The sequence below is a fragment of the Mizuhopecten yessoensis genome, unplaced genomic scaffold (assembly GCF_002113885.1).
Source record: "Mizuhopecten yessoensis strain PY_sf001 unplaced genomic scaffold, ASM211388v2 scaffold716195, whole genome shotgun sequence".
Taxonomy (NCBI): Eukaryota; Metazoa; Mollusca; class Bivalvia; order Pectinida; family Pectinidae; genus Mizuhopecten; species Mizuhopecten yessoensis.
This window is the reverse complement of record NW_018479995.1, coordinates 81910-99511: the sequence shown is the minus strand read 5'-3', so window position 1 is coordinate 99511 and position 17602 is coordinate 81910. Positions and strand designations below refer to the sequence as shown.

At 35.4% G+C, this 17602-nt stretch overlaps 1 protein-coding gene across 6 annotated transcripts in view; it reads left to right on the top strand.

Annotated features, from left to right (window-relative positions):
- The window catches only part of LOC110442046 (harmonin-like), a 63795-nt gene that overhangs the window by 23638 nt on the left and 22555 nt on the right, over positions 1-17602 (top strand). For all 6 annotated transcript variants that reach the window (XM_021485451.1, XM_021485449.1, XM_021485450.1 and 3 more), the window contains exons 6-12: positions 367-475; positions 1105-1129; positions 6445-6505; positions 6894-6988; positions 7223-7364; positions 8423-8479; positions 12426-12655. In XM_021485451.1, the coding sequence (XP_021341126.1) occupies positions 367-475; positions 1105-1129; positions 6445-6505; positions 6894-6988; positions 7223-7364; positions 8423-8479; positions 12426-12655 (719 nt within the window). The remainder of the gene's footprint in view (positions 1-366; positions 476-1104; positions 1130-6444; positions 6506-6893; positions 6989-7222; positions 7365-8422; positions 8480-12425; positions 12656-17602) is intronic.

The window sequence follows — 17602 nt, the reverse complement described above, 5'->3', positions numbered from 1 at the left end:
AGCAACTTCTGAAGAAGAATCAAAAAGCATAGAATCTTATAATAATATTTTGCTGGTAGTTTCAACAGATGGAGCCAACAAAGTTTGCGAGGGAAATATTTATAGTGCAATATAATATTTAATGAGAATATTTTGCTATGACTGCTTAAATATTCAGGTGAGCGATACAGGCCCTCTTGGGCCTCTTGTTATTATCAAGGTTTTACTGCAAATTAAAAAAACTTGTTTTATAATTGTTGTAAAAATATTAAAAGTTAAAAAAAAATCTTTGAAAGGGTACATTTATCATTAAATTGTGTATACTAAAAGTGTATATGATATATGTTTGTAGCAATAACTATAGTCTTATGTGTGTTATTTCCCCAGGTAGGAGACGAGATTGTCAGAGTGAATGGCTACACCATCTCACAGGCAATACACGAAGAGGTCCTCAACCTCATAAAGGGGCGAGATGCAGTGGAGCTGAAAGTTACAAGTATGTATCATCGTACAATCAACACCAAAACACATATTGCGTACAGAATGACACATGTCTCAAAATCAGTTCGGCTTTAAGGAACGCCCTTTCAAATGTCTTTAAAGATGTATTAAGTTGAGAAAAAAAAACTTAACTAAATGATATAAAAAGTTTTTTTGAGAAAAACAATAATAGATATTGATGAAAATGTCTTAGGGGAGATAACTCTAACAAAAATGACAGGTACGTTGTGTAAGGTAGCATGTTTCCTTAAGGATAATCACAAACTTACATCCTTACACTAAACACTGTATAATGGGTTGAAAATTGTTAAGGTTTTATTTTTTTCATAGCAGAACCAGTTTTGTATATACAGTAGTAATATATACAAACTCTAGCTGTATAGGTTTGTTACTCAATCCAGGAGCTTCTAATTAACTTCTTCTGTAGCAATTAAAAACTGAATCACCTTGAAAAAGCATGTAGTATTATCACCTTAACATTTTGAGATTTTGACACCAGAGCCTATTGTTAGATGTTAAACTTTTGTGATACACTGATGCAGCTATTTCATGTGATGTACCCTGGTTTTTAAATAGCTGTGCAAAAGGCTTGATTCTGTATTAATCATTGTTTTGTCCTTTCAGATATAGGAATGCTACCTGTCAAAGAGTGAGTACTGACATTTTTATTTTTAATAAAGATGAAATAAATAAAATATAATCGACAACAGTGTATCTTACTGACTGAGCTACCTAGTCAACAGAAGTGGCTGAAGTGTGCTACATAGCTGTCAACCCTCCGTCATTTTGACCAAAATTTTCCAATCTCCCTCGAAACCCCCTCATTCAAGTCCAAACTTGCACAAACTCAAAATCTACATCCTGTGGTAAAATGATCTAGTTACTGCAGGGTGCATGGAATGATCATAACAGGTGTGTCTGAATCAAATGAATGTTTTTTGGAGTTATTTTTATACATAAAAAGGGAAAGATAAATTGAGCAAAGCAGTTTCAATCGCGTTTCACGCACTTTCTCCCTCAATGGAAATTTGGAAAGACTGAGATCTCCCTCATTGGACGTTTCAGACTGTGGCACCTTTGGTGCTACATACAGTTTGATCCAAAACGAAGTTAAGGGGAGGTAACTGTATATAGGGAAAAACACAGTGCAGGGAACAGGCATCCTTAACCTTTGAAATTTAAAGCGTTGTCCTTGAAGATGTTGGCTGACCGACATCCGTGTTAAGCTTTCATTGTAATTTTCATCTGTGTCAACATGTAGATTTTTGCATATAGCTCTTTCATGCACAATGTATCTATTTATTAATTTTTTGAAAATTGAATGTTATAATGTATTATTGGGATATTTAGTTAGATCTCGAAATGGACATCTGACATAACCATAGATAGCCATTTTTTGGTTCAGCAATTTTTTTTTCAAATTCTTATAACATGTTACACCAATTTGAAATGTAACTGCTATTTTTAAAAAACAAAAAAATATTGTGTGCTCCGAAACTTGTCAAAGTCCATTTAAAAAACGATAATTTCAGTACTCAGGAGCCCAGGAGCAGAAATCTTTACTTTATGGAAACATAACCTGGACTTAAGTATACATATTCACCCCTGAAATAATTTCATTATGGACTATTCCAACCTTTGACTTGAAAGAGTTCAAATGTGTCTTCAGGAGTGAATGAGTCTTTATGAATATTTTATGTTTCCATGTTATTGATACATAAAGCATCATTATTTCCAAGCTTGCCATAGATTACAACATATATTTTTTATGAAAGTAAATTAACAAAACAAAAAATATATACTGGATAATCAGCGAAGCGAAAAGAACCTAGGACACAAGGGTTCTATTCTATTGTGTGATCCCTTTAACTAAATATATTAGATTGGATGAATAACGTCCCCAAAGGTATTTATCTCATTAAATATTCCTCCTCATGTTGCTTTCATTATGAATATTAAATCATCCGCTCATTAATTATTATAATTTACGGTCTTGGGGAGAGAATAGGGGTCTAAATATTAATTCTTTCTCTGGAAGGGTTGCTGTGGTGTTACTGAAATGCATTAACTCATTATTCACCCCTATATTTTTATACTGGACTTGCCCATTCATTGATATTGTAGGGTTCAAATGTGACTTTAGGGATGAATGGGTTAAGTACTGGAATTTTACCCTTCCATTGTCCCCACAAATACTCAACAATATAATCTGGAATCTCATTAGGATACAGAATAATTCTGGTGAAAATTTCTGTATGAATATTTCATCGCCACTTAATTGGGTATTACAATGTTCTGTTTCTGTCAGTCTGTCGGAGGTCCTTATGTCTAATGATGTATAACATACTGTATGTGTGTTAGTGTGTACTGTTGTGTAGAATTCTAACCTGTCAACCCTTTATATAAGTATATATTAAGCAGTTTTGACTGTTTTGACCTCCTGAAAATATTTAACGTAACATGCCAGTTTTAATAAAAAAATAAAAAAATGTTACTGTATGACTGTTGACTAGCTATAGACTGGTCACATGATAAACTGTTGTTTGCTACCGTATGACCGTTGACCGTTCGCATCAAACTGGTGTCTGCTACCCTACAACTCTTGATGGGTCACGAGATGAACTGTGATGTTCATATGCAGAGTGAATTTTTCACTTTTCATTTCATAACTTAGTATACAATGTTGTTTACTTATATTCGCTGTAATGATAAAATCGCTATCATCCATAGGTGTCAACCTGCGAAATTTCCAGTGAGGGTGATCTCCCTCACTCCACATTTCCGACAATGAGGGAGAAAGTCATGAAACATATGACTGAAACTGCTTTGCTCAATTTAGCTTTCCCTTTTGATGTAACCGAATATCTCCAAAAAACGTTCATTTGATTCAGACACACCTGTTATGATCATTACACGTACCCTGCAGTAACTAGGAGATCATTTGACCACAGGATGTAGATTTTGAGTTTGTGTGAGTTTGACTTGAATGAGGGAGTTTCGAGGGAGATTGGTAAATTTTGGTCAAAATGAGGGAGTCTCCCCACTAATGAAGGAGAGTTGACAGCCATGATCATAAAGGTGAGAATAAAAGTGCAGACCAACCCGTTCGGATAAGAATCCTTAATGTATAACATGTATCATTCTCAGGCACTGTGTGATCTCATTGTAAAGTACCCGATAGAGTACGGTCTTAGGGAAACTCGTACCACTGCCAAAAAATGAAACTATTCACTCGAAACCTATTTTTACAGAATGTTTGTTTGTGTTTTACGTCCTATGGTAATTTAAAGCCGTGCCAGGTTTTGTTTATGGAAGAAACCGGAGTTCCTGGAGAAAAAACACTGACCTACGCCCAGTACCTGGCGACTGACCCATGTAGGTCTCCAACCCGCGACCCAGTGGTGGAGGGCTAGTGGTAGCAGAATGTCAGACGCCTTAACCACTTGGCCACCACGGACCCTACAGAATGACTTTATAAGCTTTGATAAATCATTTTTGAAAAGAAAAATCTATACTTTTTGGGACTTCTATGAATACATATTGTAGATGAAATAATATATAAAATAATCAACAAGAATGTTCTGGGTGTAAAAATAAAGCCTGGCTACACTAGGATTCCAACTCTGGACCTCAGTTAAGTTATTTTATTACCCAATAGTCTATATAAATTATAATTAGTCATTTTTGACTGTTTCTGGCCTTTTGTCCAATTTCGGCTGTAGGGGTGAAACAGTCAAAACTGTTTTCCCGGTCGGAGCGAACTGTTACCCGGCGCGAATTCGATGCGCAGAAATCCCCCCTCGAGAGCCCCGTTCAAGCGTTTCGGTGACCGCGACTCAGTGTTGAAGCAATGGCAACATTGCATGCAGCATTGATACTAATATTTATTTGGTAATAAAACAATTGTTTCATGGTTATTTTGGGAACAGTCAAAACTATCATCCCTCGGTAGGGGGAAGCCCTGTGGAACTGTTTGCCCTTGGCCTAGCGGCCTCGGCCAAACAGTTCCCCAGGGCTTCCCCCTACCTCGGGATGATAGTTTTGACTGTTCCCCAAATAGCCATGAAACAATTGTATAATACTGTCACTCTAACCAATTGAGTTACTTGGTTAACTCATTCACCCCTTTCACAATGAACTGTTCCAACCTTTGAATTGGAAGAGTTCAAATGTGTCTTTAGGGGTGAATGAGTTAACAGAAGTGTCACAGACCAACTGACTGCTATATATAGTTATAGCGAAAGTGAAATTAAGGGGGGGTCACTGTGTATACGAAAACCCACTGTGCAGTGGGACAGGGATCCTTAATATTGATCTGAAATAATTATGTCACCTTATACAATTGAACAAGTACCAGGAACTGAGTGATCTTTGAAAAAAGTTGGTTCTAATATATATATCAGTTCAAATAATCTCATAAAGGTGAGACTCTGGGACCGGAATAGGTTTCCTAGTACATGTCTGGTGAAGTTTCATGGTCTTTTAAAAAAAAAATACTGAATTATTAATAATGTACTAACACCTGCGTATATTGATCAGTGATAAGTGCATTAACAGGTGAGAATGTGCGACCAGAATGGATTTCTTGAAGTCATTATCGGGTATTTATCTCTCCGATTCTAACATACGGTAGCTACCACAATATTGGTCTGTAGTAATAACGTTGTAACATCAATACACGGAAGCTCAGAGAGTCAAGCCCAAGGTGGAGGAGCATTGTAATTAAACATCAGATCAAATTTTAATATCTAAATCTAGACTTGAAAATTAGTGTACTTTTACATATGACATGTGGTTATGACTCGGCTGCTACGGACAGATCTATAACTATATATCTGCTCTGTGTCCTCACTCTGAAAAAGTACTGTTAAGTATAAAAAAAATATGATTATTGATCTGTAAAAAATCATTATGTCACTTATAATTACAAGCGAGTCAGAACAATAGACCAGGATTAGTGTCAAAAGTACTTTTTTGTTATCGGTACAGTACTGTACATGTATAGCAGAAAATTGTTCATTAAAATTCAAATAGCTCCGATAAAACTCTTTCTCCTAAGCTTTAGTTCCTTGAACATAATAAATTCTTTTAATAAATTGACCAAAAATTATCAGCTCTACTGGTCCATTAGGACCATGATGTACTGTGTTGTCCATCTATCTGTCTATCTGTTTATCTGTCCCTCTTTCCATCAAAAATGTCTTCAAACAACTTCTTCTTCTGAACTGCTTGACAGAATTTCATGGAATTCAACTGGTAACATCCTTAGGTGGTGGGGATTTGCTTTTGTACAATGGAGGGGCTAATTCCCCCATGGGGTTGACGGGTGTGGCTAAATAGGGGTGAATTGACCTTATTGCTTCATGTTGAACTTCTCCTCTGGAACTGACTTTATTGATAATGATCTATGTAGTATCCATATGAATGATATTTCACAAATTATACTACACGTATCATTAACTTTATATATTACAGCAAATACTTTTAAAAAAATGGTTTTTTTTGGAAACCAAATTTAAGTATCTCTGTCCCACTGTACTATGGTTTTTCCTATACACAGTTACTTCCCCTTAACTGTGATGAGTTGAGGCAGGACACTTCCTATGACTAGATAGCTCATTTGATTTTGTTTATTTCATCTTTATTATTTCTCATTAAAGTCCCATAAAGTTTTCTTTTCAGAAATGATTTATCAAAACTATAGTATGATGCCAAAAAAAGTTACAATTTTTGGCAGTGGTATGGGGATCCTTTAAAATGTCTGCTAGACTGACTATAACATTCTATTGTGTGTATGTCGGCATGGCCTTCTTTATTCATGACTGCAGCATCTATATGGTTATCTGACTCCTTGGAAACTCAAATATCTTTTAACAATTGTAAAAAATAAAACATCACCAAATGCTTAATGACAGACTTTAAAAACGTACAATGAAAACTAAACATATAATCTTATGTACACAGGAAACAAGGCGACTCCCTGACCTGGAAGTATGTGGAGAAACGGGACCGGAAGAAAAGTGTCGTAAGTTTAGGACAGAATGTCTTTTGAAAAAATAGTCCTTGACAGACTGGCCAGCCAATAAGCTATGAACAAAAAAGATTTATATAGACTGCCCTATATGGGTTAATTTCCATATGATGTACTTTGAATTAACTAATTTTTGTGGGTTTTTAAATTTCGTTGATTTCGTCCGTAATCTTCATCGATGAATTCATAGATCCACAGAGTAATTACAAATTCAAAATAAAGCAGTGCTCTGTTTGAGTGCTTGTAATGCACGAATCCATTTTTTTCCTAGAGTCTCAGCTGCAATAGATACAGAAAGAGTACCGTGATTTGTGGCTGTTGTTTGGAAAGGTTTCACTGTAGTACACAAGTTTATAAGAAAATTTAATTCTTTCTCCATTAGCAGCGAAAGTCACAGCAACGGCCAGCATCTGAGGACGAAGGAGAAGTTGTCAAGCTTTTTGCCAATCTCCGAACCTCACCTTCCCTCGGATGCAGGTAAGTACGCCCAATCAGAATGTCCAGCCAGCTGGATATCATTATAGCATGAGGAACAATTACATTGTCAAAATCACATGGAAACTGCAGAGAAAAATAATACAGTACTTATGAACATTTTTATTAAAAATACAAATATTTGATGTACCTGTAAGTATAATATGTATATGATACTCTTTTGATTTATCATATTTATATATATTTGTCAGTAATTCATAAATCTTACCAATTCAGCATCATGAGTGGCCCCCACGGTCAGGGAATATACATCCAGAGGGTGGGGCCACAGAGCTTGGGGGAGCAGATTGGACTAGAGGTCGGTGACCAGATTCTGGAAGTCAACGGCATCAGCTTCCTTGATGTGGCGCATAATGAGGTGAAATGTTTTTTTTATATCATGTATGATATGGTAGAAGTGTTACTGTGAATCGTATCATCTTGAGTGCCAATGCATTATGGCATTCATAGATAGTCATCGTGATTCCTTTTTTTTTTTAAAGTTTTGTAACAGTTACCACCCTGTTTGAGGGGTTATTAAACAATCAAGCAAATTTCATATGATTTCAGTTTGCATTTCTTCTTGTTCAATCAATGAAAAGAAAGATTATTTCAAAAATGAAAATGCTATACAATTTCAGAGATAGATCACTTAAAACATAACTTAATTCAGCATGGGTCAAGGTTTATTTCAAATCAGGGAAAACCATGGTAACAGGGTTGTACAAAAAGTTGTGACAAGGAATATCACAATACGTATCCTATCATGGCCCATGTGTCGTGACACCTGTTGTATCGTTACAACCCTTGCGGTAAACAGCATTAGTATATGGAATTTCTTAGAGAAATGTTTTGAAAATTCCAGTAATTAGAACGGGGGTACAAGCATGACATTTAAGGATCCGTGTCCCACTGCTGGTAAAACACTAGAGAATCTACTGTAGTTTTCATAATCACAGTTATCTCCCATTAACTTGGTTTTGTATATTTTGTTTACCAGGTAGCTCAATCAGTTGAAACGGTACAACAGTCTGAGATCCATGCAGGGTTGAAGTTTTGGTCTTACCCTTGTCAGTTTTTACACTCAGAACATGTTTTGTTGGTTATACTTTGTAAATTTCATCTCAATCATTTTTCATAAAGTCCCAGAAGGTACGTTTTTCTTTTCAAAAATGATTTATCATAGTTATATAGTCATATAAGAAAAATAAGTTTCCGGCTTTTGTCAGTGGTATGGAGATCCTTAAAAGACCCCCTCAAGATTTCATGCTAAACATTTTATGCAGCACTGAAATGTTTGTCTGGAATGGATGAACTGTTTTAGATGTTAGAAATGATTTATTGATGAGAAAAGCACATGCAGTCATTTATCAGTGAAGAAACATGCTTATCAAATGTCATCAGCTTGACTATAAATAATTTTTAATTTTATTCCAGGCCATTGTAGCACTTAAAAGCAGCAAGGAGCTTAATCTTGTCATCAGGAAAAAGTCTGTGAGTAGACATGTCATATAAAAATCTGGTTTTAAATATTGAATGTAAATAGCACAATCAAAGAAATAAATCAGTTTGCACTTGAAGGGATTCTGAAGGTCATGAAACTTTAGTCCTCTATAGTATTACATTCCACCTTATTTTTCTGGGTTTTTTTTTTGATACAATGAAGGGTCAATCTGTTAATAATGACCACCTGTTTTTTTTAGGATTACCTGTCAATAAAGGATATCTTCTGTTCAGATCAACTGTCTATAAAGGATATCTTCTGTTCAGATCAACTGTCTATAAAGGTCATCTGTTTGTTCAAATCACCTGTCTATAACAGACAGATGTCTGTTAAGATCATCTGTCTTTAAAGGACATTTGTAAGTTAAGATCACCTGTCTATAAAGATCAATTGTCTAAAATGGTCATCTGTCTCTTAAGATCATCTGTCTTTAAAAGACATATATTTGTTAAGATCATCTATCTTTATAGATCACCTGTCTATAAAGGACATCTGTCTTTTCAGATCTACTGTCTATAAATGACATTTGTCTGTTTAGATCATCTTTCCATAAAGGTCATCTGTCTGTTAAGATCATCTGTCTATAAAGGTCATCTGTCTGTTAAGATCACCTGTCTATAAAGGACATCTGTCTTTTCAGATCTACTGTCTATAAATGGCATTTGTCTGTTTAGATCATCTTTCCATAAAGGTAATCAGTGTGTTAAGATCATCTGTCTATAAAGGACATCTGTCTGTTAAGATCATCTGTCTATAAAAGTCATCTGTCTGTTTAGATCATCTGTCTATAAAGGACATCTGTCTGTTTAGATCATCTGTCTATAAAAGTCATCTGTCTGTTTAGATCATCTGTCTATAAAGGACATCTGTCTGTTTAGATCATCTGTCTATAAAAGTCATCTGTCTGTTTAGATCATCTGTCTATAAGAACATCTGTCTGTTTAGATCATCTGTCTATAAAAGTCATCTGTCTGTTTAGATGATCTTAACAGACAGATGTCCTTTATTATCAGATGTCCTTTATAGACAGATGATCCTAACAGACAGATGACCTTTACAGACAGATGATCTAAACAGACAGATGACTTTTATAGTCAGATGATCTAAACAGACAGATGTCCTTTAGAGACAGATGATCCTAACAGACAGATGACCTTTACAGACAGATGATCTAAACAGACAGATGTCTATAAAGGACATCTGTCTGTTTAGATCATCTTTCTATAAAGGTCATCTGTCTGTTAGGATCATCTGGCTATAAAAGTCATCTGTCTGTTTAGATCATTTGTCTATAAAGGACATCTGTCTGTTTAGATCATCTTTCTATAAAGGTCATCTGTCTGTTAGGATCATCTGTCTCTAAAGGACATCTGTCTGTTTAGATCATCTGTCTGTAAAGGTCATCTGTCTGTTAGGATCATCTGTCTATAAAGGACATCTGATAATAAAGGACATCTGTCTGTTAAGATCATATGTCTATAAAGGTCATCTGTCTGTTCAGATCATCTGTCTATAAAGGTCAGCTGTCTGTTAAGATCATCTGTCTATAAAAGTCATCTGCCTGTTTAGATCATCTGTCTATAAAGGAAATCTGTCTGTTTAGATCATCTGTCTACAAAGGACATCTGTCTGTTAAGATCATATGTCTATAAAGGTCATCTGTCTGTTAGGATCATCTGTCTCTAAAGGACATCTGTCTGTTTAGATCATCTTTCTATAAAAGTCATCTGTCTGTTTAAATCATCTGTCTATAAGAACATCTGTCTGTTTAGATCATCTGTCTGTAAAGGTCATCTGTCTGTTAGGATCATCTGTCTATAAAGGACATCTGATAATAAAGGACATCTGTCTGTTAAGATCATCTGTCTTTAAAGGTCATCTGTCTGTTCAGATCATCTGTCTATAAAGGTCAGCTGTCTGTTAAGATCATCTGTCTATAAAGGACATCTGATAATAAAGGACATCTGTCTGTTAAGATCGTTTGTCTATAAAGGACATTTGTCTGTTTAGATCATCTGTCTATAAAAGTCATCTGCCTGTTTAGATCATCTGTCTATAAAGGACATCTGATAATAAAGGACATCTGTCTGTTAAGATCGTTTGTCTATAAAGGACATTTGTCTGTTTAGATCATCTGTCTATAAAAGACATCTGTCTGTTAAGGTCATCTGTCTATAAAGGTCATCTGTCTGTTCAGATCATCTGTCTCTAAAAGTCATCTGTCTGTTTAGATCATTTGTCTATAAAGGACATCTGTCTGTTAAGATCATCTAAACAGACAGATGACTTTTATAGCCAGATGATCCTAACAGACAGATGACCTTTACAGACAGATGATCTAAACAGACAGATGACTTTTATAGCCAGATGATCCTAACAGACAGATGACCTTTACAGACAGATGATCTAAACAGACAGATGAGCTTTATAGACAGGTGATATTAACAGACAGATGTCCTTTATAGACAAATGATCTAAACAGACAGATGACTTTTATAGACAGGTGATCTTAACAGACAGATGTCCTTTGTAGACAGATGATCTAAACAGACAGATTGCTTTTATAGACAGATGATCTAAACAGACAGGTGACTTTTATAGACAGATGATCTAAAAAGACAGATGTCCTTTATAGACAGATGACCTTTATAGACAGATGATCTTTATAGACAGATGATCTAAACAGGCAGATGAACTTTATAGACAGATGCTCTAAACAGACAGATGTCCTTTATAGGCAGATGATCTAAACAGACAGATGACCTTTATAGACATATGATCTTAACAGACAGATGTCCTTTGTAGACAGATGATCTAAACAGACAGATGACCTTTATAGACAGGTGATCTAAACAGACAGATGACCTTTATAGACAGATGATCTAAACAGACAGATGACCTTTATAGACAGGTGATCTAAACAGACAGATGACCTTTATAGCCAGATGATCTAAACAGACAGATGTCTATAAAGGACATCTGTCTGTTAAGATCATATGTCTATAAAGGTCATCTGTCTGTTAAGATCACCTGTCTATAAAAGTCATCTGTCTGTATAGATCATCTGTCTATAAAGGACATCTGTCTGTTAAGATCGTCTGTCTATAAAGGACATTTGTCTGTTTAGATCATCTGTCTATAAAGGACATCTGTCTGTTAAGATCGTCTGTCTATAAAGGACATCTGTCTGTTTAGATCATCTATCTATAAAGGTCATCTGTCTGTTAAAATCATCTGTCTATAAAGGTCAACTTTCTGTTAAGATCATCTGTCTATAAAGGTTATCTGTCTGTTTAGATCATCTATCTATAAAGGTCATCTGTCTGTTATGATCATCTGTCTATAAAGGTCATCTGTCTATAAAGGTCAACTGTCTGTTTAGATCATCTGTCTGTAAAGGTCATCTGTCTGTTAGGATCATCTGTCTATAAAAGTCATCTGTCTCTTTAGATCATCTGTCTATAAAGGTAATCTGTATATAAAGGTCATCTGTCTGTTAAGATCATCTGTCTATAAAGGTCAACTTTCTGTTAAGATCATCTGTTTATAAAGATCATCTGTCTTTTAGATCACCTGTCTATAAAGGACATCTGTTTGTTAAGATTATATCCATACTAGGCCTGTGTGAACTATCTCCAGGTAGGCTTAAGTAATACACATTTTTTTGTCAGAAAATGAAAGTCTGTTCTATAAAGGTGCTTTTTCAGATATTCAAACCTAATGTTTGGTTAGATTTTGATCTCAGTTTATCTTTGATTGTTACAAAATTATATTAAACATTGTGGCATTTATAAAGTTTAAAGCCAATGTGCGGTGGAATTTTAATTGCTGGTGAATTTTTCAGATTTTGAAAAGTTGAATAATTATAAAGCGATGAACAAATTCATATTACCAACAGATGGGTGTAAAGTATATATGTGTTCCTGTTTTATTCAGGGAATTCACATAGTGCAATCTGCTGCAGTCAACACTCGCACACAGCCACCAAAAGAACCTCCAAAGCAGGAGAGTTCCCTGATGGGTTCTCAATATGACGAGGAACCTGAATATGCTGTGGTTGTCAAGGAAAAGAAAGCGGCTGCCCCTCCAGCCCCGCCTCCGGCTCCATCAGCCCCAGCGCCACCACCACCACCACCTCCACCACCATTCAAACTAAGTCCAAATAGGTATGGCAGTCACAGCAACGGTGATGATGAAGATGATGATGAAAATGTTTTGGAATTTTTTTGATAAGTTCACTTACTGTCGTGGTGGCTTCATTATTGTCTTCCTGTTAAATGAAAGATTTTTAAAATATTTATATTATTAGATTTTTCTAGTCAAATCCATTTTAATTTATTTTAATAATTGATTTACAATCACTTTCTAGTCTATTTCTAAATATATTTCTGCTGATTTTAAATGATTCATGGGTTGTTTGGTAAATTCGTTTCTCCCAATTTTTTTTTCAAAAATCTGTTCACAGCTTAACATGGAAAGGATAAAAAAATAAAATCAATATTTGTAATTGAAATTAATCGGATCATGCAACTTCCTGGAGAAAAATCAAACTGTTATTTAAACAGGGTTTTTACTTAAATCTGGTTACCTTAAATGAATGTTTTTTCTAGAATATGTTTGAAATAAAATCAGGTGAAACTAATAAAGCCTCTAAAAGGTGAAACAGGCAATGGACATCCTATTAAAGGGAGATAATTTAAAATTTCCTTCTTAAACTGTAGTGAAAAATGGATTTTAACTTATGACCAAAGGGAGATAATTTGTAATCGATTTAGGAGAGGGGAAATAGATTTTCTGCCAATTAAACTGTGGAGGTACCTGTACTTAGCTCATCACAATCCAGTACATCAACAACAGTTTCCATGTTGTCTGCATCTAAATTTAGTAAAGAACTTTTCGATCACAAAAAGGATTTATACAGTTTGTGGTTTAAATCATTTATTGGCAGCCGTTATCACTATTTACTGGGGGGTTTTCTCTTGAAATTATACCCCTTATGATGCTAAAACATGTACAGAAATTGAATGTATATATTTACTGTAATAGAGAAGAAATGGCCCCATACACAAAATGCATGATTGTCAAATTCATTCTGCATGATTCTGTCTTGCTTTTTTCCTGTTTATTATTTGCATTCATCTTACTTTGACACAACTTCTTCATATACCCTAAAATCTTGATTTCAATTTTTTGTAAGGAATTTAAGGCTTATTTTCAAAGTTGGCTTTTTTTCAATGCAATTTTATTTTCAAAATCATATAGATAGTAATTATTTCCAGTCCTTCTTTTTTCTTATAGAAATTTAAGAAAATTAAATTGTTTTATTTTCTTTCATAAAGTGTTGCAATAATAAATTATGAGATATAATGAATACCTGTAAAACCTGTTAAGGCCCACATGGCTCCTTCCTGAGAATTTATGCTCATTTTGAAGGGCAGCCTATTTTCAAAGACAGCTTATTTTCAAGATTTTAGGGTTTACTACAACTATGCATGTAGATTGATGCAAATTTGAAAATATCAAGTTTCTCAATCTGAAGGTGTCTTCAATAAACAAAAGTTTATATTTTCTAACTGAGAAATTATTTGACAAGGTTGAAAAATATTACCCAGGTTCACTTTTTTTTTTTTTTTATATGTATGTATTATTTCCAATAATTGCCCACCCTCTTAGACTTCTGTATTCACATCCAATATATCACTTGCCTGGGTGTTTAATGGAACATGTACGGTATGCACATGTACATGTACAGCAACAGAGATCACTGACTGGGATGAAATATCGTAGATTAGATTGTCATGCAAGTAGACATGATTTGAATCTTTGAATTAATCATTAATTAAATGAAGCTAATTAATACAAACATGTCCGATAAATATCCTTCTTTCTAGCAATATGCTAAATATAACAAAGTATTGATTTTTTTAATAAACATCCCTCAATCAAATACAATTTTGAAATAATCCAAAGCATCATGGAAAAAGTACTGTCTTCCAAAATGACAACAAAAGATGGCCATGTTGATTAAGATTTTCAAGTGTGTAACAAATTTGCGACATGATAATGTTTATTGTGGATATACTGATAATTTTTCACAAATGTCTCGATCAGCCCAATGATTTATTTTGATATGTTCAAACAATTTGGATACCATATCAGAATCATGATTGCAAATATTGAAATGAGCAGATAATCAATGGCCGGCTTCAACATGAAACTACTGTCTTGAAATATGGAAATGGTAAATTGTGAAGCACCCAGGTTACCTAATACAAACTGTATACAAGGGATCTTTCATCCATTCAAATATCCTTCCAACACTTTGTAAAGTGCGGGGGGTCATCCCTCCAACTACTGTGTTGCTGAACTAGTGAGCGGGTCCCCGGGTTATACTGCATCACTGGAAAAGCTAGCTTGCCAGTAAGGCAGTATTTCCCCCGTACATTCCTTAGCTTTTACACTATTCCCCCCTCCAAGAAATCTCGTCCCGAGACTTCGCCTGGGGAATCCCGTTGGTCCTCCCAGCCTAACAATGCACCTTCCCTAGCCACAGGGAACTGGCCTTACATGATCACAGAAACACTGCGCTGCCACCATATAAAGTGTGAGCGGTCACCCATCCAATTACTGACCACGCTCACCATTGCTGAACTAGTGAGCGGTTCCCCGGATTATACCGCATGACTGGAAAAGCTATCTTGCAAGTAAGGCAGTATTTCCCCAGCATATTCCGTAGCTGTTACACTATTCCCCCCTCCAAGAAATCTCGTCCCGAGACTTGGCCTGGGGAATCCCGTAGGTCCTCCCAGCGTATCAATGCACCTTCCCTAACCACCAGGAACTGGCTTTACATGATCACACAGAATCCCACCGCTGCCACTGAATGTAAAGTGCGAGTGGTCACCCATCCAGCTACTGACCATGCTCGAAGTTGCTGAACTAGTGAGCGGGTCCCCGGGTTATACCGCATCACATACTGGAAAAGCTAGCTTGCCAGTAAGGCAGTATTTCCCCGTACATTCCTTAGCTTTTACACTATTCCCCCCTTCGAGAAGTCTCGTCCCGAGACTTGGCCTATGGGTAATATTTCCTCCGTATATTCCTTAGCTGTTACAACTGGTCAAATCAATGTTTGCCCAACGTTAAAATATGGTATACTATGTATTAATATTTGCTGTCATTGATAAAGGACTTTAATTAGGGGGCATTAAGGGCCATTTCTGACCTCATCAAGGATTTAGACTTAGTTGTTATATTTAATATTCTTGAGTAAATTAAGTATTTAAATAAGAAATTTCAAAACCATTTGACAATTGGTATAGGAGATATGGCATGACAAAGAGAGGTATAAACCCACATATTTCATAACAAAATGCGTGAATATCTTCTATGTTGAAAACTAGCCATTTTGAAGCAAGTTAACTAAACTCCCTCAATTTTTGAAAGTCTCGGAAAATGCACCAACCAAATATTTTCCATGCTTAAGCATTGTCATACCAGTGTTCATTTGTAGAAAGAAATTTTTGATTGTCACATGCAGAGATTTTCATTTCTGCGTGTTAACTGTCCAAGGACATGATGATTTTTTGGCTATTTCTGCATAGCAACCGGATTTGTTGCTATGGTGGGGCATCTAAGCATGGGCAATGAAAAAAATCTGCACCAGGAAAGATAGCCCCGATTAAACATTATGATGCTAATAAAAGAAAATTGGTTAATAATTAAGTTCAAGTTATTTTTTTTTACGTTTTATGAGGCCGAAAATGACCCATAACAACCTAAGTAAGTCCTATATTTTGTCTTCATTACAGAGGACTATACAGAAAGAAAAAAAAACTTCGGCAAAAACTTTCCAGTATACAGTAGAATAGTTTTTCCCCCCTCATTTTACTGCTAGATTCCCAGTTATTCTGCTTATTTCGATTGGCTGTTGCATGTTATTATTTATGATTGGCTGTTGCATTTCCTTATTTGTGATTGGCTGTCGCATGCCTTGTGTTTATTTATTATTTAAATAAATATTTCTTCTCTCCTTGCTTTTGTCTTTACTTTCTCCTGTACAATAGCCTGTGTTGTTATTTAACTCACCTACACTGGAATATCAAATTCAGGCTCATCTTTTAAGGATCCCCGTACCACTGCCAAAAACTGTATTTAACGAAGTGTTGGAAACTATTTTTTCCCGGCATGACTATAGCTTTGATAAATCGTTCCTAAAAAAGAAAACCATACCTTGCGGGACTTTTATGATAAATAATGAATATGAAATAAACAAAATATAGGCAACAATAGTGTTCTGAGTGTAAACAACTCAGCAGGGCTAGACAAGGATTCGAACCCTGGACTTCAGATTGATATACTACTACTCTAACTGATTGAGCTACAGGGACAACAGAAGTGTCCTTGACCAACCGAGCTACGTTTATTCCGTCTTTTCGTATTGCAGAGTTATCTGCTCTTGTGAGCAGGTATTGATTGTTACGTCATTTGTTTGTGAGAGTAATGTCATAAATTTTTGAGAAAACGACGTAATTTTCTCACACAAACTAATGACGTTACAATCAATACCTGCTCACAATAGCAGATAACTCTGCAATCAAAAAGACAGAATATACAAACAGAAGTTAATAAAGGAAAACCTCAGTGCAGTGGGACAGGGATCCTTAAAAGACATTCCTGTGAAGATATATCAAAGTTCCTATAAACAAGTGGTGATCCGCGATGTGTTAATCTCACTCGAGATAGTAACACTGTAATACAGTGTATATACTGAGACACAAGTTAGTATAATGAGTGTATATGTCTGAAAATTAGTTATTGAGAGTTTGAATAATTATAATGTAAATAACCAAACTGCTGTCACGAGTTCAATGACCTTTTTTCTCCCATAACATTCATATCATATCTGGAATATTGATATACTCCTTAAAACTGCATTCATGATTCATGCTCGGGGAAACAATTATCATGAATCATGACTACCACAAAGGATGATGCCTGGCACAAAGCATTAAAACATGATGTAATAGAAAAATAACTGAATGAACCCATGTCCAGGTTGTTTACACCACATGTGCAATAACATGAAATATTTACCAGCTCGTTGCATGTTT